The 23,084-nt window shown below is 38.1% G+C and overlaps 2 protein-coding genes across 2 annotated transcripts; one reads left to right on the top strand and one right to left on the bottom strand.

Annotated features, from left to right (window-relative positions):
* Positions 1-878: 878 nt before the first annotated feature.
* LOC103718494 (protein FATTY ACID EXPORT 4, chloroplastic) lies at positions 879-4,238 on the bottom strand. Its single transcript, XM_008807350.3, has 5 exons — positions 3,905-4,238; positions 3,709-3,773; positions 2,509-2,596; positions 1,572-2,385; positions 879-1,473 (listed from the first exon to the last, which is right to left on the bottom strand). Exons 1-4 carry the CDS (start codon positions 4,185-4,187, stop codon positions 2,276-2,278), a joined length of 546 nt encoding a protein of 181 aa, XP_008805572.2. The 5' UTR covers positions 4,188-4,238; the 3' UTR covers positions 879-1,473; positions 1,572-2,275.
* A 2,109-nt stretch (positions 4,239-6,347) lies between these two features.
* Positions 6,348-22,263, top strand: LOC103718493 (C-terminal binding protein AN-like). The gene is made up of 7 exons (XM_008807349.4): positions 6,348-7,203; positions 9,336-9,504; positions 9,680-9,810; positions 12,334-13,095; positions 13,219-13,266; positions 18,421-18,537; positions 21,948-22,263. The coding sequence occupies exons 1-7, from the start codon at positions 6,598-6,600 to the stop codon at positions 22,020-22,022; spliced, it is 1,908 nt and encodes a 635-aa protein (XP_008805571.1). The 5' UTR covers positions 6,348-6,597; the 3' UTR covers positions 22,023-22,263.
* The last annotated feature ends 821 nt before the right edge of the window (positions 22,264-23,084 follow it).

The raw sequence follows: 23,084 nt of genomic DNA, 5'->3' as shown, positions 1-23,084 counted from the left end.
TTCGGCCATGTCCAAGTGGTTCGGCTGTGGAAATCAGACATGGTAAACTGTTGGAAATCAGCATTGATTTACGGCTTTGGAGGTATACTTTACCGTGTAATCTAAATATTTGTGGGTGCATTTGGAACGCAGATGATAAGGTTACAACACATGGAGGCTTTTGAGTTATACTTTAACACAGAACAGTCTTTACCAACGGGGCTTTGGTGGCTACTATATAACAAATAGAGGCTTGTTTTTGTTGGGAAGTCCTTTTCAGGGATGATAGACAAGCAATAATACTTCACTATTATATCAGCTTCATGACAGATCCGAAAGCTCAGTTTCCTGCCTCGTTGGTATATTTTGGATGGTCGATAATAATTTAGCACCTGAAAAAAAATGACGGGATGATGTGCGCCACTAAGCATTAATAACAATTTGGTTATATATATATATATATATATTTGTTTGTTTGCGTGTGTAGGATTGGTGATGGTTTTTTATAAGTAGTTGTTAATTTTCTAAGCAAAAGAAGAAGTTTATTTTTGAAACTTAAATAACAAGAACGAATAACAAACTTGCAGTGAATTATGACGTTAGGTGACGAGGGCAAGTCCCATCTTATTATCTTCCTTTCAAATGCACCCACAAATATTTGGCTTACATAGTAAAGTATTCCTCCAAAGCAGTAAATCAATAATATTTCCAACAGTTTACCATGTCTGCAAATTACTTTCAAACATATTCTATCAAAATTTGAAGTAATTACGTGATAGTCATAAAATGGCTAAAGTAATCCTTTTGTCAGTTCTCCGACCTCTTATTTGCATTTGGTTACAACTTGAGCATCTTCTTTGCAGTGCTAAACTCTTGACAACAGTACTAATGTACAGACATAGTAAACTGTCGGAAATATTATTGATTTACTAACACCACAGAGCGGTAGAGGAGTGCCAACGTCCTACTGGCTAAGAACTCTGGAGCCTATCAATCGAGGTACTAAAACAGTAAGGGAACCACCAAATCAAACTGAAAGCAAAACAAATCTTACTGAATTTGACCCTAAACTCCTGTTCTGATCTTTGGGCTATAATCTGCAGATCAAAAATTCTGGAGCCTAACTGTCTCATGAGTCTGTAAATCTTCCATTAATTAGATCAACTTATAGTTGAAAACTTAAAAGGATGAGGAAGCTGATGGTGCCACCTTGTCAGGGTGATCATTGATAGACAGCAAAGTTTAAAAGGAATTACTGAGGCATAGTTGCTGAATTTTCTGAAGAATTTGCTTATCTAAAATCCACAGGAACTTTATCAGTGAAAACTTGCCAAATTAGCTGGAGAGTCCACTGCATGATCCAAAGGAACCCTTCATTGCCCATTAGACTCAGTGTGACCACTTCCATTTTGTCACTTAAATTTCCACTCTAGACAATGTCAAAGAAACTGGCTGCTCTGATACCATCTACTTTAGATTCTTCTTCCAGTTAATCTGAGAAAAAAAACAAGGATAAAATTGTTAAAAAGAATTGATGTGAGCTCCATTTTTTCATCAAAAATCAGTGACAGAAAATGACTTCAGGAGCTCACCTCAGGGGTTCATGGAGTCCACAATGGAAATTTCATTCAATGGTACAAGAAATACAAATATTATACCATCGATACAGGTGTGAACACAAACATGAAGAATATTCCATCATAATCAGGAACTTCGATTGTGGCTGCAGCTATCCTTACATAAAGCTTTTCACTAGTACTTCTGAATGGAATCCCATGACATGGTACCAAATAACGCTCCCATAAATCATGATCACTAGAGATATCTTTAGCTATGTCTTAATCTCCTGCTAAAATCTCATTTCCGAAGTTCCATAAATCATTTTAGGATGATTAAATTCAGGCAAGACTTCCAAAACAAAAAGGAGATCGATGTCAACTTCAGGTGAGTATACGGATATCCCAAACAACAAGTGATCTTGTCACTCATCTGAAAAGGAAATCACCATTTTATCTCAAACGGTTTCAAACTCTTAAATTTTTTGAAGCCTCCTGTCCCTGGTATCTATTGTTAGTTGCACAGATCATACCCAAATTCAAAATCTTTATTTCCTTTTATTCAGGAGCATCAGATATGCTGAAAATGCAGTAGAGTAGAATTACTTCACCTACATGAATACACCCTATAAATAATATTCCTGCAGATCCACCATCCTACATATTGTACATCTATATTACAGATCCAAATCATGCCAGCATCTACCAAGAAAGACTTAAGGTTACAACTCCTGCATGATTTAAAACTTATCTTGCATATAAGCAGAAAAGAAAACTGCCAAGGCACCAGCAGAAAGGCCCAATAATAGTCCAGAAGGTATAAATTTTCGAGTGGCAGCCAACCGTATACCTGAAAAACAATCGATGAGTTAAACCTAGTTCAAGACCCAACAGCCAAAACACTAAGGAGCCTCCGCAATAAGTGGCACTGGTTGTTGATAAAACATAAATGAGGAAAAAAAAAAGCACATACCAAATACAGCAGCAAAAAGGAAAGCAGACCCGAATCCGATGGCATCACCTACTGCCTTTGTCTCAGGTGATTGCATGAGATAATATGCCTACACCAAGAAACATTACCAAACCAACATGTACATTACTTGCAGCATGAAGAAAATACACTTGCAATATCATGATAAACGATCACACCAAGGAGATGAAGAAGGATGATGCAGGATGTATGATTAAAATGATTGCATTTACAAAAGGCCCTTAATGCACTGCAGAGCCACCAAATGTAAGGCAACAGAAGAATGAAAATTTTCCTCTTACTCATGCAAATCACCTGTACCACAGGCTAAAAGAAGGGCAATACTAGTCACATCCTGTCAGAAAGAGCATCACAAGAAGCATCACAAAATAAGTGAATATGGGGCTTGAAGAATGTGAATCCTGTAAAGCTGTATTCTACGTTTAAAATGAGAATATCATATCTGTGGCACTATTCTGAGTATTCCTGAGCTTCAACAAACCTAGCTTGTGCAATGCATGGATTCAAAGAATCTATAAGCCCATCCAAGAAAGATGAGGAGAAAATAATCTCTAGTGAAAATGAAAGTGTAGCATGCCTTCATCTACCTTAATGCCCTTGTGGACTAAGTGGAGGAAGAAAAGAGTGAAGCAGCTCTCTAGGAAGGCTTTGGATCAGCTTGTTTTCGCCCTGTTGTGGTTGGTTGGGAGGGAGCGAAACTCTTAAGGTTTTTCTTTTTGTTAAAAAAAAAACTATGCTTGCTGTCATGGAAAGATTTGTTTTCTAGAAGAGGTGCTGAGAGTCATGTAGCTATTTCCGTCAAGCTCATTAATCTTCTGTAACCAAGCTCTTGGGTTACTGAATACTATTTTCTCACTCCTCCTAATAATTGCTATTGGAGGGAAGGTTCCCTGCCCCCTCCATTATTCTCAAAAGATAGTGTAGCACGATCTGAGAGGACCTGCTGTTTCCTTTTATCTGAGGTTAGCGAATTCGTTTGTCTCTCAAACAGAATCATCTTTTTTTTCCCTCCCATTTAGAATTAACAGCATGAGTTTTTAACCAGATCAAGCCAGGGAATAGCAGGTAGCAATGTTGCACAAGTTCCAAACAATTCGAAGAACCAAGCATCGACTTATCAGTTATTTACCAAATTCTTCAAAAGAAAAAGAAAAGAACAAACGCGGGATTCCAGTTACTTACGACGGCCATGAGTGCAGCGCCGGATAGTCCTCCAAGAATAGAGCCTCTACTTCCGGATCTCGCATCTGCAAAGAAAGAGACGAGTCTTCAATTAATGGATGTAAAAGAAAAGGAATTAGGGGTTTAGCTGCAGGGAGCGATTGAAAGTTTCCTCGGTTTCGTGGAGAGTTGAAGGAGGAAGGAGTAAGAGGATTACAGGCAAAGACGCCTCCACCGAGAAGAAGGGTGCCGTAGGCCGCGCAGGTGGCAGGGGCGACGTCGGCGAGGAGAAGAGCGCTGCAGCGGAGAGAGACGGTCTTCTTCCGGAAGTCGTTCTTCCACTTCCGCTGTAAAATGGGGCGAGAGAAGGAAGCGGTGAGGTGGGTTCTTTGGTTTGCGGCGGAAGAAAGGTAAGGGAGGCAAAGGGTTAGGGAGCTACGAGAAAGATACGGTGCGGAGGATGTCGACATGGCCGGTCGGTCGACTCCGGACATGACCATAGAAGATCGGGAATTGGGTTCTTATAGCACAGTATTAGGATGATGACGTTGGGCCTGGCAAGAGCCGATCCGGGCCGGGCCGGGCCAAATTCATTATTATCCCTAATGGCTAGCTAATAGTTTTACGCTTTAAGATAAACTCCACAAGCATTCTTGTTAATTTCCAAAAATGAGGATATTACCATGCTATTTATTATTTAGATACGGTGCATGTTTTCCCAACGTCTATTTGTATATTTGTTGCGTTTTTTTCTGCATGAGTGTTCTTACGATCAATAGCATCATTTTGACTTTTGAGATAGCAAAAGAGCAACCCTCAAAATCAACATGTAAGAAAAAATAATAATCAAGGCATGTTTCAAAAGGGTTCGGGCTGTATTTTTTGTTAAAGAATGATTCATCTTTTTTCGCGATGTCAATTGTTGGGTCACGCAATGACTGCTTTGAGAGCTATGAAGGTGGATGAAAATAAAAGATTGGAGTGTTTTGAGATATGTACAATATGTAATCTAATGGTGGATGTTGTGAAAGAAGATGAATAATTCTTTTGCAAAAGATGCAACCCGAACTCTTTATACAATATATGTATACATCATAAGAGGACCAACAATCTGGCTAGAAAACTTATATTGACAAATCATATATATATATATATATATATATATATATATATATATATATATATATATATATAATGATAAGGCATGTGACATATGTTTAAGTTACGACCACATAATTAATAATTTAGTAGAAAAGTACGTGCAAAGTCTGTTGATGCTGTTTGGTGATATAGATGCATCATCTGGTCCCAATTTGCGAGACTACACAAACAACAAATAGTTGCAAAATGACCGAGCAACTCATTCTCTATCGCATAAAACATCTCAACTGAAGTTTTTTCCGCTTTCTTTCTTTGTTTTTTTTTTCCTGGTATTTTGATGCAACTCAACTGAAGTTTGTTTATTATTGTGATGTTTCTTTGATATGATAGTAATTTTCATGAAACACCACTTCTTGCACTACAATGAAAAGGATAGTCCACTAGAGGAAGAAAGAGGACACCAGAAAGAGGCTAGGTCACTGAAGTGTAGGGAAGTGTAGAACAGCAACTATATTCAGATACCATTAAATATATAGCTTAGCATGTTGTTAGTACCTACTATGTAAAAACATTAGGAAGGCAACATATACTGGGAATGGAAGATCAAGATCAAACCTCTCCATCAGGCAATCACCCTGAAGTTCTCTTTGTATCAAGGAAGTTGGAACTAGAGGCTTTCTCGATACCACCTGACTTCTTTCTGAAAAAAAAAGGATAACTGTGGATATGCTACAAGCCTTTAGATGGTCAGTTTCTGCTTCATCTCTTCTGCGTAGCTTCTCTATGTGTTTAATGATCCATCATACACTTGGTAGGATAGCATCAACCTTTCACCACTTGGACAGGATAGGAGTGGGTTCCATTCAGTCTGGAATTAGCTTTCAAAAATAGAGTTGATATGACTGGGTGGTAACTTAAACATTTAGAGATTCTTAGAAGTAAAACACATCTATCAGAAAGCAAATGGTACAATGGACTGGGTGGTATCTTTTGTGGCCAACCATTCAGGATATAGGCTCTTCTACTTCTATTTTTACATCTCTGTGATAGATTGTTGTCTGAAGTCTCTGGTTGGGTATATTATCGGGCCGTGTAACTTACCATTTTACTGAAAAAAATTACTGGGCTATCATCCCTAGTTCTATCCCTGAGACCATTTACCCCTGTCGATTGGAAATGACGACATGATGGTGATAGCTCTAGCAGCCCGAAATTTCGGCCCTATTCTAGGTCCAGCCGGATCCTATGCTTCAACTTTTCTTTCTTTTTTTTTTTTTTTTACACCGGTTGTTCATCCTACCCTGATGTAGCTTTTTTACCCCGGTTGTTCATCGATGTAGCTCCAGCCAACCAAATCAAGAGTAAGGATCTGACACGGTGGTGCTGGAGGACCCGGACGAGTAGGGTCCAGCTTGGAAAAGCTCAAAGCGATGCAATCTTTTTCGGCCCCCTAGTTTTCAAGCGCCCCGGCCCACTGGACGCCACCTAACGACGACGACACGAACGGTAATGATTCAAACCCAAGCCCATTTCTCGTCCCATCCTCCTAACCTCCTCCGACCCGTGACCCCATTAGCCCTTTTTCTCCCGTCGTCCTCCTCCTCTTCCCCAAGGACGGGAACTAAGAAAGTAAACGAAAAGAGAGAGGGAGAAATCAGTTACTTGCTAATGAAGCGAGCAAAATATTAAGCAAGAGAAGCACAACGAGGGATCCAATAATTACTGTTTAGGAGAGGCTAAGAGTAGAAAGCAATCGAGAAGGAGAGAGATCTAAAGAAAGAGAGAGAGAGAGAGGGTGTGCAGAATAGAATGCAGCGGTACAACAGCGGCGCGGGCCGCTCGCCCTCGGATCCGAATCGGATGGCGGCGGACCTCCCCCTGGTCGTCTCCCTCAACTGCCTCGAGGACCCGTCCCTAGAGCAGGAGGTCCTCGCCGGCGTCGCTGCCATCGAGCACGTCGGCCTCTCCCGCCTTGCCGACGGCCGGATCGAGTCGGCCGCCGCAGTTCTCGTCCACTCCCTCGCCTTCCTCCCCCGCGCCGCCCAGCGCCGCCTCCGCCCCTGGCAGCTCATCCTCTGCCTCGGCTCCACCGACCGGACGGTCGACTCTGCCCTCGCCGCCGACCTGGGTCTCCGTCTGGTCCACGTTGACGCCGGCCGCGCCGAGGAGGTCGCTGACACCGTCATGGCCCTCTTCCTCGGCCTCCTCCGCCGGACCCATCTCCTCTCCCGCCACTCCTCCTCCTCCTCCGCCGCCTCCGGCTGGCTCGGCTCTATCCAGCCTCTCTGCCGCGGGATGCGCCGCTGCCGTGGCCTCGTGCTTGGGATCATCGGGAGGTCCGCGTCCGCCCGCTGCCTCGCCACCAGGAGCCTGGCCTTCAAGATGAGCGTCCTCTACTTCGATCTGAACCACAAGGTACTACTCCAATTTCTTTTCTCAATTTTCATGATCTACAATTCATAGTCCAATCCAATGTTGTGGTTATCTTGGCACCATTCTATATCCAAATTTGTAGCTTTCTTATTGCCTTTCTGGAAATAGAAGTATCTTGTCCTAAAAGAACAGTGTTAATGAAGCACAAAAGTTATCGATGTTAGGGATTGAGTAGTCATATTTCTTGTAACCGAGTATTTGTGGCTCAGGATCATGGGGCAGCCTTTGGAGTAGCTAATCCTACTGCTTGCTTAAAAGGATTCAGAAGTAATTGGGAACTAACGTGGATATTTTTTTGTAAGCTTAACTAGACTGACCTAAAAAGGGAATCTTGCATAAGATTCTTATTAGCAAATAAAGGTTAGCTGAATGATTTATTAATGAAAAACAAGTATATAGTAAAAAAACAGAAGAGGTCATGCAGAAGATGTTATTGACCATATAACACTGGAAGGGGATGGCAAAATCAGCTACAAGCCGAAACCTTTGAAAACATGTCCATTGCAAGTCTTGTCCCACTTTTGGTTTGCTAAAGGAAATGGTTGAAGTAATAATTTGCTAAGCTTGATTTTATCATGGAAAGGGTGATTAAAATATAGAAAAATTGAATACCAAGTATGCAACTAAATTTCTAAAGCTAATTCCTAGTCCACCTAGCTCACCCTGTCATGAGCACCTTTGATATAATCCACCCTCCAATCACATAGTGTCGCACTTCCCCTCCCACCCATCCCCAAAAGGTCAAACCCAAGGGGCACCTCCTCCTCATCTCTCTTACCTAACCTCCAACCAATAGTTAAGCCCCCTCTCTCTAGGGCCAACCAACTCCGATGAATGACTAATGACCCCACTCCCACCATCCTTCTTGTGTTGCCAACAAGCTTGCTGCTGACTTCCTCAAAATACTTGATTTGGACTAGGATATCCATAGGTAAATGGAGATTGCAATGTAGATGGAGAGGGAAAGGGGCAGGTAGTGGTGATTGGGTCTTCTTTTAGAAGGGCAAAGGGGGCTCGTTAATAGGGGCCCAACAGCACAAGAGGTAGCATTAGAGAAAAGGGAAAACAGAGAGGGGGGTGGGTCATCTAAGAAGGGAGTATTGAGAGTGGGTGTAGAAGCTTATCCTTCTCTTGATCTGATTGGGTCTGGAGACCCAATTTATAATGGGGCATTAAAAACCCCACTAGAGAATGGATCTATGCTGGCAGACTTCAGTGGCTTTATAGATGTGGTTCCAGTTTTCCCAGTTAACAATGGACTGTTGTTTGTTTTGTAGTAAAGGATGCTTACCTAGACCTTAGGTGTTGAGCACTTCTTGATTGCTAATCTATCATTTTCTATCTTTTGAAATGTTGCAACTTAGTAGGAGAATAATCTTTCTCATGTTCTACGGACGTAATTAAAAACTAGTTTACTAATACGTCATTTTTTATAAATGTTTTTTCATAGCCTACCTAAACCTCACTGTTTAATTCTCCATGGCTTTCCTTGCATTTGACTCAATGTCTCTTTCAAAGGATTTGTTATGTGTCTAGCTTATGAGGCTCTGATTTGTATCTTGTGCCCAAAAAATAAATATTTGAAATTGTACTCTAAAGAATCATAATGGGTGCTTGATGTTAAACTCTATCTATAGAAACCTTTATGGCTAGGCTATCTTGAGTTTTAATGCATTCTTGGTACGCCATCATTATCGTCATCTTTAATTCCATTCATGCCTATTTTTATGAAATATTCAGTCTGCTGCACTTGTAGTTACCACCACTTTTGAGATATATGATAGTCATGCCATCACTAGGTTTCTAACATTTGGTCCTTTCCCAAGTGGAGAGGATGCAACCAATTGAGCTAACCCTGGTTGTCAAAATCAAATTAGCTTATAGTGGTAATATTGATCTCCATGACTTCGGGCTTATATGATAAAAAGTATTGGTAGAATGTGCACAAGTTAAAGGTGAGGTTTATGGTCTAAGTTGCTTGTCAAATTTTCATGAACTTGCGTGCCTAAAAAGTTCATGTTGTATGATTTTTAAGTAGAATGATTTTATGGAGTTCTGACGTATTTAATATCTCGTCTCATGTCCTGACTTTGCTATAATACAATTTTGTGTAGGGCAAAGGAAAGTCCAGAAGGCCTCCTATTGCATTTCCTCCTGCCGCTCGGAGAATGGACACACTCAATGACCTATTGGCAGCAAGCGATCTTGTTTCACTTCACTGTTCGCTATCCAATGATACAATGCATATTCTTAATGCAGAATGTCTGCAGCATATAAAGCCTGGTAACTTTAGTTGCACTTTTTGTGGTTATGGTCCTTAGTTTTTCTTTTTCTTTTTTTTTCCAGTTAACTGCTGTATTCTTAATCCTCTTGCTTCCTATTTATAATCTAAATGGTTTGGTTGCTTTTTACCAATTATCCATCAATTTCGACTTACAATGAACTGGTTTTCTCACAGGGGCATTTATAGTTAATACTGGTAGTGGTCAGCTAATAGATGATTGTGCACTAAAACAGCTTTTGATTGATGGAACTATAGCTGGTTGTGCATTGGATGGTGCTGAGGGGCCACAGTGGATGGAAGCATGGGTATGAGCATTAGTCTTAGGGTATGAATTATTTTCTTATTACATGTGGTCATTTAGGTCTGAGTAATAATATGATTAAGCTACCGTTTATAAAGGCATATCTTTAGGAAAAACACTTTTTGTTTTTCATGTATTTGATGTAAGTTTCTATGCATGCTCGATAAATGTTGTCGCTCAGTAAAATGGTTGCTGTACCTTACAATTTAGTGTAGTGGTTGGGTGTCCCAGCTACCACTTACTTTAATCTTCAAACTAGCCTATGGTGACAATTTTGAGTGTTAAAACATTTTTGAAAGCTGTTCAGTTGTCCTTCAGTTCTTCTATGATTTGTTCTAACTACAAGAAAGTTCCATTACTTTCTTAATCTTGTAGGTGTAGGCTTAATGGGCCTTCATCAACGAGGTTAACTGAACTGTGCCATTAAATTCACTATTTCACTTGTGTGGCTTGGACATATTTCATGAGCCTATTTTGTTAGTTATACAATGGAGCTTAAATTCTTAATAAATTGTAGTGTCTTCCATCCCTTGGCAGTCGCACTCTCTAATTATGAAATTTTTTTTATCATAAACCATGGCTACCTTTGGATGCTGGACAAGTTGTGCTATTTATCAATTTCTTGAATGCATTACCTTCTTGAGGGAACAACTAAATGAGTACTTGTCCTTGTGATGTTTATATTGTTGTTGGAAGACTAGCTTTAATTAAAGCTCCATGAGTAATCATGTTTTCCCCTCTCTCATGCACCACTAACCCCCTTTTTTGTGGTTAAGTAACTATGATTTTTGAAAATGAACCCTGATTGATGGGAAGAAACCATTTAGGGAGCAAAAGTGAACTAGCTAGGAGTGATTGACTTCTCGGATAAAAATAGTTGAACTTTTAATACATCTTTGTGGATGGAATATTATGTTGATAAGCTTTAGTTTTATATGGTACGATAGGATAGATTGAGAAAGGTGCATCTAAAATAGCTTGACTTGCAAGTTGCCACATTGGTGTGCATGTTGTTATCAACGTGTTAGTGACCCTATTGGTAGCAACGGATCATAAATGTTACACATGGATATACCAGAATAGGTCATATTTGTCACCGGAAAGCTAGATTGACCATCCAATAAGCAATGGTGAAAGGAGGAAGGCAGCGCAAGGAAGATAATTCTCAAGGTTTGTTGTACCATGCCATATCGTATCTTATTGGTAAGGTACCAGTATAGTAATGAGGTTTGGGTTGGTACATGAGCTGAATCAATTCATACTAGTCTGAACTGAGCACAACTATCCCACATCATCTGGTAACAATCTAGGCTACCCAGTTTCAAGCGGTACCATTGCTGGGAGTGAGAAAAAAAGTGTTGGAAGCTTGTGACTGTATAGGGTGTATGCCAATTGTATCGTACCAAAACGGTGACATCCAATGATTTCTGGTATTGGTTTTGTGGGCCTTGATAGACCAATAATCAAGGCATGACCATGCCTGAAAATAAGCAGCCTAGGTGTTGAGCCTGCAAAATTAGGTGGGATGTTTCTCAAGGATGCCCCATATATTGATTGACTTGATGTTATAATGGAGGAAAAATGAATTCTTGGTAAAAATTTTCTGGATAGTAAATTCCAGTTACATGGAAAAATGCTAGATAATTATGCTTCTTATAAATTGCATATCACTAGGGTAAAAACTTGAGTAGGTTGGAATGTTTTTTTTTTTTTGGTGGGTGGGGGTGGGGGGGGGGGGGGGAGGGGGGGCGTGGGTGGTGGGTAAAGGAGCTCCCTACCACATGTTTTTTGTCCATCATTAGATGCCACCTGACCGGTGACCACGTGAGAAGCAACTGGCCAGACAAAGAAAAGAAAAGGATAAAAAGAAAATCACATTCTAATTTTTGCACTTACCCCCAGAAAAAGCCCATAGGAGTGTTGAGAGTTTCCTCCCATTGGCTTGTAGCCGTAGAGGACCGCTCTCAGACTTTCTAGGAAATTGAACTCTCAACTTCTTACTCATAAATCTCCAAAAGGATAGGCATCTAAACTGACCATATCTTCTTTTCAATAAATCTTGGCTTTTAAAAGTAGAGAGAAAAATTTCATGGAATAAATGGATCAACCCTGTCTATGCTTCCTCTCATGTTCATCACATGGGTCAAGGTATAGTCTATGATGAATTGGCGTAGGCAAACAAGTACCTTGTTATATCTCAATATCCCAGAAAATTTTGTGTTAACCATAGAGTATATATCACTTGGATAATAATGCTTTGATTAGGTTAGCATTTCTGTTGGGGGGATTCATCTTATTGTTACATCCGTCTCCAGTCATCTTACTTTTTAATTCTTAAAAGCTTCTTGCAAGTAATTTACTTTAGTTTCTAGCTAGGTGTTACGTAAATATAGTTTCTTATTGCATGAGCATTTCACACCATTTTATCTGTTTCAAAATTAGTTATAATATCCTTTGTGATTGCAAATTCATAGATTTTATTTTTGTGTTTTTTTTTCTCCTAAGAGTTATACTTTGGTGCCTTCAGGTAAGAGAGATGCCAAATGTGTTAATTCTTCCTCGGAGTGCAGATTACAGTGAAGAAGTATGGATGGAAATAAGGGAGAAAGCAGTCACTATATTGCAGTCATTTTTCTTTGATGGAGTTATTCCAAACAATGTTGTTTCTGATGAAGATGAAGAAAAAAGTGAAACTGGGTATGAGGAAGACCAGTCGGAGAAACAAGACAAGGAAAGGGTTTCTGATGGTGAGCAGCAGACAGATGAGAGCCATATCAGCTCGGAATATTATAAGAAAAATGATATCCATCAATCGAAGGAATCTCAGGCTTCAGGTCTATCTCAAAACATTGGCTCTAGATCTGAAGGAAGGCATGGTAGATCTGGTAAGAAGGGTAAAAAGAGACCTGCTCGCCGTAGATCCCAGCAGAAGTCAGATGATTTTTCAGCAGTGGAAAATGATAGTAATTACACCTCGCGTCGGGAGGATGATACTGCTATAAGTTCTCGGTTTGCTTCTCCTGAGGATTCTAGAAATAAACAGATTTGTCTTGTGGAATCAGCAAGGGAATCAACTCCAGAAAAACAAATGGAAGTAAATACTGGGTTTAGCAGAAATTCTGTCAAGCTGCTGAGAGATGGTTTTGTTATAGCATTACATGCAAGAGACCGGCCAGGGTTCCATGTATCTAGGCAAAGAGTTCCTGGTAATGGGTGGTTCCTTGATACATTGTCTAATGTAACAAAAAGGGATCCAGCTGCACAATTCATTGTTGCCTTTAGGAGCAAGGTTTGTTTTGAAACTTTTTTCTGCTCTGTGTTTCTACTTTCTCCCTGCTCAAGTATGTACTACTGTCTGTATTACTATCCTGCTTACTGACCTATAACATTGGTTTACCTCATTTTACTTCAGGATACACTAGGATTGCGATCTTTTGCTGCTGGCGGGAAACTTTTGCAGGTCAGATTATATAGCCTTTATTTTTTGGATAAATAATATACAGCTTTGGTATATTATGTAACTGGTAATATTGTTGGATGATGTTAGATTGGAGACTGAAAAAGTTGGTATTACAGGTTCTTTAACTCATAGTATAAGCAAATGATGAAGGATTAATAAAGTCAATCTCAATTTGATGAGGCTTATCAGGTTATGGTTAAGGGCTTAAAACATGACTCTGATTTATGGATAAGAGCAGAATGAATGTCATTATAATACTTTGCTTTTTTTTATGTTGTGCATGTAATGGTTTATTAACTTGAGCAAGGGCATTTGATCATAGATCATCAAACTCTACCTTTTTTGTAAATTTATCTTCACTTCCCAACACTCGTATTAGCTTGACTATGAATCGTTCTTTTATACTCTGAAACTTCGGGAGCAAGTTTTGGAGTGGAACAAGTGTCTCATTAGGGGTGACAACCAAAATAAACAAATACTATGGAAATGCATAGTAGCAGTATCTCAGTTTCTGCTTTTAGACATTTGTCTAATTACAATAACTAATTAAAACCTGAGAGAAAACATGACACTCATAAATAGTTATATCTTTTTGATGCCATAATTATTAGTTGTTGGTATCATTAATACATAACCATTATATATTTCATTGTATTTTTTCAGGTAACTTATCATCTATCTTTACTTTCTTTTGATGTTTCCTTATTGATAACCTTTGAGACTTTCTAAAATTTCCAAATAAAACATGAAAAAGAATTAAAACCAGGTCTGCCGAACCGTACCGAACCGCCCGGTTCAGATAGTACCGAGCTGACCTGGTGCGAAATTGGGTCGGTTCGGTAATCCTATTCGGTTCCGGCTAGAGCAGGTCCTTTACCGGCCGAAATTGGCCAATTCACACCAAGTCTACCTAGTTTCGAAGTATGGCTTTATTGCCCCTGCCACCTAATACCTTTTAAAGGCATCTGGTGGCGTTGGAAAGGCCCGAGAAGACTTTCCCAACGCAATTTAAAAGCAGTTTCGCCACTTTTCACTCCTAAAAAATTTACAAACAACACTGATTCAGACTATCAGAAGAAAACTCCAAGGCTAAATAAGGTGTCCTTTCTCTCTCCTCTCCTTCCCTCACTTTTTTTTGGGAGGCTTGAAAATAGCTCAAAAATTGCAAAACAAGGAGAGATCATGCCAAATTTTTTGATTTGGGCTTATTTTTTTATATGTTGTAGATCTATAGATGTTGTATACGCTGACATAAATTTTTTTAATTTTTAGATTATATATAATTTTTAAAAATTAAAAATATATATATTTGGATTAAAAAAGGATAATTTTTAAAAATAAATAAAAAACTATAAAATCAGAAATATATTTAGGGGCATGCAAGCTACTCTCTATAAAAATTTGGTGTCCATTCATTCGTTTTGATGCGATTATGCGTACATTAGTCTAAGCCTAAATTTGAAAAAAATTGAGAAATAAGTATCCTTTGATGCTTGCCTGAGGGTCTAGAAAAATATATGTAGCATCCATTGTTGGATTCTATGTGGATCTGAGCTGAAATTAATTTTTTAAATATTAATATTTAAAAATTATTTTTAAATTTAAAAAATAATATAAATTATATAAATGATATCCAAAATTAGAAAATAATTAGTAGTACGTATTACATAATTCAGAAGTAATTTTTAAGGAAGAAATCATATTTTTTTGAATATATGATATTTAACATATTTTTAAATTTAAAAATTATTAAAGATATATAATAAATAAAAAAATTAGTATTATGTGTTAGATAAATTTGATGTATTTTTTAAGATATGTTACACATCAGGATGATATTTATCTAGCATTAGATGGTTACTAATATGGTACATCTTATATGTAATTTTTTTTCAATATTTTGCAGCTGAATGGTGGATTTATTTTGGGTTGTTCGTAAAAAAATTTAAGCGACTAGCTATCCGGATCTTCTTCCAAACGGTCTTCTCGAGTGGCTGTGAGTGCAATTGGTCCACTTTCGCCTTTATCCATAGCAAGCAGAGGAACCGTTTAACACAGAAGCACCTCAACGATCTTATATATATTCACTATAATTTGAAGTTGAGGCTGAAGTGTATTTAGGAGAAAGTGGAGCTCAAGTATGCAGAACCGGTTCATAGTATTTTCGTTGATAATGAGGATGATCCTGTGATCGGATGACTTATGGGCTAGCAGCAGAAGCCAGAGCTTGATGAGTGAGGATCATCTCCACAACTGCTAGTTTTGTAGCCAGTGAGGCTAGGGTTGATGCAGGGCAATGGACTGAGCGCAATATTTCATGCATTCCTCAAGCTGATCAGCCATAGCCACAGGAGAGCCAATCACCGTATGACTTCTTGTCCGAGACATTCTCTCAGAAATATGATCGAGAGATGCCTAAATGAGGCCGCTATGCTATCCGGTCGACTCGTTTAAGGTGGCATACATTCTTCCAGCATAGCCACAGAAAGGGGCACAAAGGGTAAGAGGGCAGTTGTCTAGCACACCAAAAAAGAAAAACAAAATGCACCTGCTGCCCCAATGGAGAGTGTGGAAGAGTTAGTACACTCAGATTTAGAGACCAGAAGCAACAACGATGACAATTCTTTTGGTCATAAATCTGCTGGTTAGAGAGGAAGTAGAGGACAGAAGACCACTGTTTATGAGATAGCCGCAGGGTGGTTTTCGATTCACCGGTGAGCCCCAGTTTACGCACATTACACAGGATAGGGACCACGGTGCATGATTTGGTAGAGCCCGCGAGCACATGATTGCATATAAGAGACAAGCTCCTCGAGGTCATTTAGGAGGATACGATGCAGCTGCAAATGATCTCACACGTAGAGTAGGATTCATAGACGTATCAAGTTTCAAGTCGTATACTGGATCCTATTATTCGCGACCATAGTCAGCCTATGACCATATGAATATGCATATAGATATGGTGCATTTGAGGCATTTTTCGGTGGCTACTATCCTATGTAACCCGGAGCATCTCATGGGTCGGATTTTACTGCCGGTATATTCTGATGGGCTCCTCCACAATCGTATTATTAGACAGAGAACACCTTTCAGAGCCAGAGCTTTAGTGAGAGATCCGAGCGTGCTTATAACCCGGCGCACGTTTCTTATGGGATGAACGTATTAGACTACAACGCTGTTTGAGTAGGATGGTGGGCTGATATGCTTCTTGACTATGCTGATGATCCAAATATTTATGAGAGGCATTGCCACTCGACCCGATTTTAGATATTGGTATGTAGGACTTTAAATGTATGTAATTGATTGCATTATTTTTTAATTATTACGTCACTACTTGATTTGAAAATATTTTATGTTGTTCATTTTATGATTTGTATCATTTTAAAGCAATAAGATGCATCACTTAGGTTAAACTGGGATCATAGAAACATCAAAAAACATAAAAAAATATCAAGCAACATCAAAAAAAATCAAATTAGACCTAAATTCATTGAAAAAGTTCAAAAAGAGTAATTACCAATTAAATTATTTTGAGAACTTAAAAAAAAAAAAGGGTGTGCCGGTCCGTGAATCGGCATGCCCTACCGGTTCGGTATGGTACCGAACCATACCGTGCACCTACCAGTACGGGTCCGGTACCGATTCGGGGGACTTTGATCAAAACACACAAAATAGTCTCAAAATTATCCTTCCAGATCCAAACTTGAGGATGCAAATTTTTTTATAATTCTTGAGCTTGCATTAAGTTAAGCGGATCAATTGCTCATCAGAGAAAATGGTATTTATGTACTGTTAGTTAAATCCTTGGTGCTTCAAAACTTGACATAGAGTTGAAGGATGTTCAAATATAATATCTTTTAAGATGAGCTGTGTTGCATGGACATGGATGCAAGGATTGGATTTATTTTTAAATACATGACCAAGGCTTTTGGCTTTGCAAAAGAGATAAAGGTGATTCAAGAACATTTAGGCAAAAATTATTTTAACTAAATTGGATATACTTGATGGCTTTTGAATCTTGTATAAGCGACCATTGAAAGCTTTTTTTTTGATGTGTTTTAATATGCATGTTTCTTATCCAAACTACAAAATTAGCTTAATGATAAAAGGAAATTCACATTTCACAAAGTTATTTTAATGCCTTATGTGGCTTTAAGAAAACAATCAAATCCTACTCTCAATGTCACTCTGTTGGTGGAACTCATTGCTAGAAAGGCCAATTTTCTATCAATATCTAAAGTTGCAAATAAGGAATTTGATCACTATCTAGGAGCCTGGTGCGTTTTTGACTTGCAAATATGCATCCAACATGGATTCTTTGATGTAGAAACAAGACTCCAGCAATGTAAAAGACAATTTTTTAACCGTGAGAATCATCATCAGCTTTCCTTTATTTGGGCTCCTTGTACAACTACACTCACCTCTAGAAAATCATCATCAGCCTTCCTTTATTTGTTTGTTTGTGGAGACATGCAATTTTAGATTACTCGAGTTTCATGGGAATCGGTTAGGGTCTATCTCAATCTTTTATTCATTAGCAACATTCCTTTTAGCATTCAATGTCTTGTCTTCATTCTTTGGATGGTTCACATGCTTGAAAGTGCTTAATTGGGAGAATATTGCATCCTTGTTGTAGTTAATAATAGTTTATTGATGTGGGCTTGAGAATAACATCATTCTTTTTAAACTGGTGCTCAAAAGCATAGCTCTGGAAATATTTAGAATAAGAAACAGTAATCAGGAAGCAGGATCAGGAGTGAATTTCCTGAGAAATTCTGAAGCGAGTGCAACAGTCACTTCTGGCATGGAAGTTGGTCTGATTTTTACATCCCTTATAATGAAAATTTATATGTAACGCCAATTTTTTTGGGTAATAACATGGCCATTGACTTTGTAAAGGAAATCTGAATTTAGTTGAATATTCAGGTCCACAAAGCTGTTTGCTAACAAATTTCTGGCATTTGTTTGGTTCGTTTCTTTTATAAAATTGTTCTATTAATAACTTTACTGGAATCATATAATGACTTAGTGAAATCTGTTGTGAACTAACTCTGCACAATGATATATATTACAACTAGTGTAATTATGATATTTTTACTGAACATAAATACGATTTTGTTTATTTTTCAATCTAATTTGGTTATCTTATACCAGATTAATAGAAGAATGGAATTTGTATTTGCAAGTTATAGTTTTGATGTGTGGGAGAGTTGGATGCTAGAAGGTTCTGTGTTGGAAGAATGTAGACTTGTGAATTGCAGAAATCCATTGGTATGTATCTTCTTTATCTTTCAAAGTGACAAGGTTTAAGCCATTTACTTCGTTTTAGCTGCAGAAAGTAAATCTTAAACTTGTTTATTACATGTACTAGTTTAGTAATCATTTTTAAGGTTTCATTTTGTATCATATTGTACAGTAAAATATATATTATATGCTGTAGAGTCAGCAAAATACTCCATATCTAAGAGATACACATTGATGTGGTATTCATCAGTTTCTTTCCCTTCTTATAACGTATTTACTGGTCCATTCAAGACAGAACAATATTTGTGATACCCTTCAATGTAGGAAACATTAACTTGACCTTGACATTCAAGAGTGTTTTCTTTTCTGAAAATTTTTATATTGATGTTAATCTATTGTTTTAGGATTAAAATGGTGCATTATGTGGTTTCTATTTAACACGTGTGTGTACCTGAGATACTTAAGTGTATGATGTGTTTGTATGAATCAAAATTTGTATTTTGCATTGTAACCATTTATAATTAGGCTGTCCATGAAATGTACATTAGAGTATGCATTTTCTGGGTTGCTTATCTTATGCCCGTGCGTGCCAAGCATCAACATAGTACTGAAAATGTGTATCATATTCATCACTGATTGTTATGGGCGCTATATGTGAAACTTAGAATCTTGTGGCTTCTAATTTATAGAAAAATATTAGCTAGTTTGTTCACTAGTAATGCTAATCTCTCTATGCATCAAAAGGTCATAATGTTATATATGTAAATTGGCACAAATTAGGATCAATAGGGGTTAATACATTTACACCGACACTATTTTTCTTAAAAGATATTGAGTTTGTTCGTTGATGAAGCATCAGGAGATCAATGATAAGCAACAGATTATTTGCTCTTCATATGCTTAATTTCGAATTTTGAGTTGATTTGTAAGGAGAGAAGTTTGTTGTTCATACATGTGGAAAAATCATGAAGATGAAAAGAAAACCAGAAGGAACATGCCAATTGTTTGAAAAGTATAATAAACATTTTTTTTTTTTCAAATTTCTCACAATAGTTGATGAATGATAAGCAAATTAATCTAGATTTTGATGAGCATTTTTTTTTCCAGTTTGCCATGATGAAGATATAACATAAATGTGAAAGTTAATTGAGCAAATTAAATTGATATGTAAGATGATGAAACTATGGCCTACCACCAATAATAGGATTTGCTTTATCTGTCATAAAAAAGAAGGAAAATAATACAATATTATTGCCATTTTGAACACTGGATTGGCTATTAACTGTATTATGGGCAAAGCGTGATATACGTCTTCCAAACTTATTAGTTTATTTTAATCAAGATGGACAAGAAACTAGTATGGGAACATTATTGAATTTGTAAGTTTTAAAGGAATCAAGAGTATTCCTGGACATCATTGACTATGATGCCCTACCATAAAAGGCAGCATATTTCCCATAAGAAAAGACAATGTTGATGGCCACAAGAAAGAACAATGTTATCAAGACATTGTTGGGTTTGTCATGTTAAAAGAATGTTCTAACCAAAAGGGTTCTTTTTACACAACTATGATTCCATCACCACTAAAAAACAAAGTTGCTTATGGGAAAGGAAATGTTTTTTCTAGCAATTGCAGTATTTTGAATGCTGTAGCATGGTGTTTATCTACTTTTATGCTAGAAAGTAGTATGATTCACTGGATCTCGTCATTAAACTTGATAACTGATTAAGTTTGTTTACCTTGCTAATGACTAAAAAAAAGTGATGTAAAAAAGAAAAATGTTGACTTTGTGACGATGGCAATTCTGGAAATCATCAAGTGAATTGTTGGTTCAATGTTTTCACAAGAAGTTTGATTTTGGTAGTTTCTTTTGAAGCTTTTCACCATGTTTTTAGGTCTCCCTTGAATCATTTTATTTGAAACCAAATGATAAAATCGGCCCTGTTTTCAGAGCTTGATCAAGTAATATCCAGTATGAATGGAAACTGACCCATGGATCCATTTCATGCATATAGGGGCTATATTTTCAATGGATTAACTTCTTTCATCAATGAATCTGGCCCTTGAGAAACATTGCTTCTAGATTAAACTCAGACTTGTGTGCTTTGGAACATTTGGCAGCATTTTTTTGGCTGCCAAGGCAAGTAGGGGACAACTAGTATTTTGAACAATTTCTTTGTATTAGTACTTCAATTTTTAAAACCTAACTAGGTCTGGATAGTTCTTGTTTTATTCCATGGAATCCCGAAATTAGCAAATTCATTATCTTGGAACTAGAATACAATGCCCCGACATAGATAGTGAGGATCAACTTCTTGATTCATTGGATTATTGCATCACTGCAATAACAGCTCCGAGAAATACTTTCATGATACAGAGTGTTTTGGTTTTCTATCCTCGATGCACTGCAACCATCTGAGCTGTTGATTGCATATTTTTGAGATGAGGAGTACCCATAAGGAAAATGGAGCCAATTCAGTCTGGTTGGATGGGACCAAGTTTAGGATTCTCTAATTACCTTTGGATGCTTCCAGTTGTATTCTTTTCCAGTGGACCTTTTTTGAGGTTTATTTTGGTTAGATGAACAAATTCACCTCGAGACTAACAGATGAGAATGTGGTTGTCATGGGATAGAAGGTGACAGGTCTTTTTTTTGGTGGAAGAGGCTTGATGCCCCATAAAAGCTCAGGTATTGGTAGATTTATGCAAATAAGCAAATAGGGTCTTGGCATAAGCTGATAGCTAAGATATATAGCGGTCTCCAGCAATGCTGTTAAGAACAATACAATGGTAAGAAGTGCCAATACCCTGCTAATACCAGTGTAGTAGGAGTAAAGTTTGGTCAAGGTGTTATAAATTGTCACTCTCGATCTTAAACCATCCCGGTCTTTGCTTTCTGAGTGATCAACCTACTGGAGTGATGCCTGTGTATGGAATGCATCAGTTCCTGGGATGGATGTCTATTGACTATGAAGGTCCATTGCTTCTAATAAATAATCTTGTTGAAAAAATTTGCCTGGTTAAACTAGTAATCTCTGCATGACATGAGATATACAACAATCACATAAGCCTTTTGGCTAGAAGTGGACTATCTTCGGAGGGCTAATTGCATTTTGTATCAAAGCAATTTCTTTTGGTGTTTGCTGAGTCTCAGTAAAATGGTGCAGAAACATGACATCAACAATTTAGAATATTCCTGAACTTTGATGAAATCAAAGAGGGCATGGAAGAAGCGAAGAAGTCGGGGCCAGGAGGGATGTCGGCCCTGATTCTAGCCACCTCGTAGGTCTTTGTCAAGATGGCTGAGAAGGAATGACACTGTTATTCACTAAGCATGGCTTATGTGCCTTGTTAATGCCTTGATTGATCTCATTCTTGCTGTGTATTTGATTCACTCTGTTTCTTGTTTAACTCTGCCCATTTTATTTGAGTGCAGGCTGTATTGGATGTACGCATTGAGATTCTTGCAGCTGTGAGTGAAGAAGATGGAGTTGCTCGATGGCTTGATTAAGTTATTTGTGACTTTTTTTAAAAAAAGAGGTTACCTGTGATTTGTGAGAAATGCTTAAGCGAACCAACTGCTCTTAGTTTTGTGTTCGTTTTCCTATCGGTTACGCCGCAAGTCATTCAATTTTTAATATGTTTGTGTGGGAATCCATGTCCTTGGATGTTCAATTTAAACAATGTCCTAGTTTTTGTATCAACTTCAATCTGCATCTTCTTAAATTTTGGCTCCCGTTTTCTGCCTGATATTTTTACTGTTATTGAGTGCGCTGCCTCACTTAAACATCGAAATTGTACTGCCTTTATTTTCTCATTCTAATTGGACTACCGTATTGCAATCTTAGCCTGCGTATTTTATATTTTAGATCATTGCCAATCATTTCCTATTGATTTTTTGCTGGAAAATGTTTCTTGCTGCTTGATGGCATAACAAAGGTTCATCAATTCCCATGGCTCCTCTTGATGCTTTGTTGATAGCGCATTGTCTTCTATCATCACTCGGTTTATAGAGGATTTGCAGGATTTATATATTATGGTACAAATGCTATGAACAGCACCAAGTTCATCCACATGTAAAGATTGGACCTAGGGTGGCCTTTACACAGGATTTACAATTACAGCTTATTATAATGGATTTTGTTTTAAGAAAAAGCCAACCTTCCAGTCTTCCACTGCCTTTGTCCAAAAGGTGAAGCAGCTAGGTTGTGGGCATTTGACGTGCCATCGGGCTAACCGAGACTTCGATATGTACGCATCGCAACAACTAGTTTACTAGGTTTGGACAATTTGTCCTTCCATGGAACGCTTCATCTTGAGCCCTCCTGTATCTTGTTTGACATCTGCTAGCTTTTCTAATCACTTCATCTTCAAGTATAGGAAGCCTATCGCAAGACTAGAACCTCAGGAGGAGGAGGGTCCTAAATGGATGGACTAAACCCCGGTTAATTTCTTGGTGTTCAATATTGAGTGAGTGACAGCTGGTCCTAAATAAGAATATGGTTCATCATGATACTGATCGACCCCAAAGATTTCGTATATGCTGAAGAGGCTGATAGCTAAGATGGTTATG

Source organism: Phoenix dactylifera, unplaced genomic scaffold (genome assembly GCF_009389715.1).
Source record: "Phoenix dactylifera cultivar Barhee BC4 unplaced genomic scaffold, palm_55x_up_171113_PBpolish2nd_filt_p 000397F, whole genome shotgun sequence".
NCBI lineage: Eukaryota > Viridiplantae > Streptophyta > Magnoliopsida > Arecales > Arecaceae > Phoenix > Phoenix dactylifera.
The sequence above is the reverse complement of the archived record's forward strand: the minus strand, read 5'-3'. Positions and strand labels throughout refer to the sequence as shown.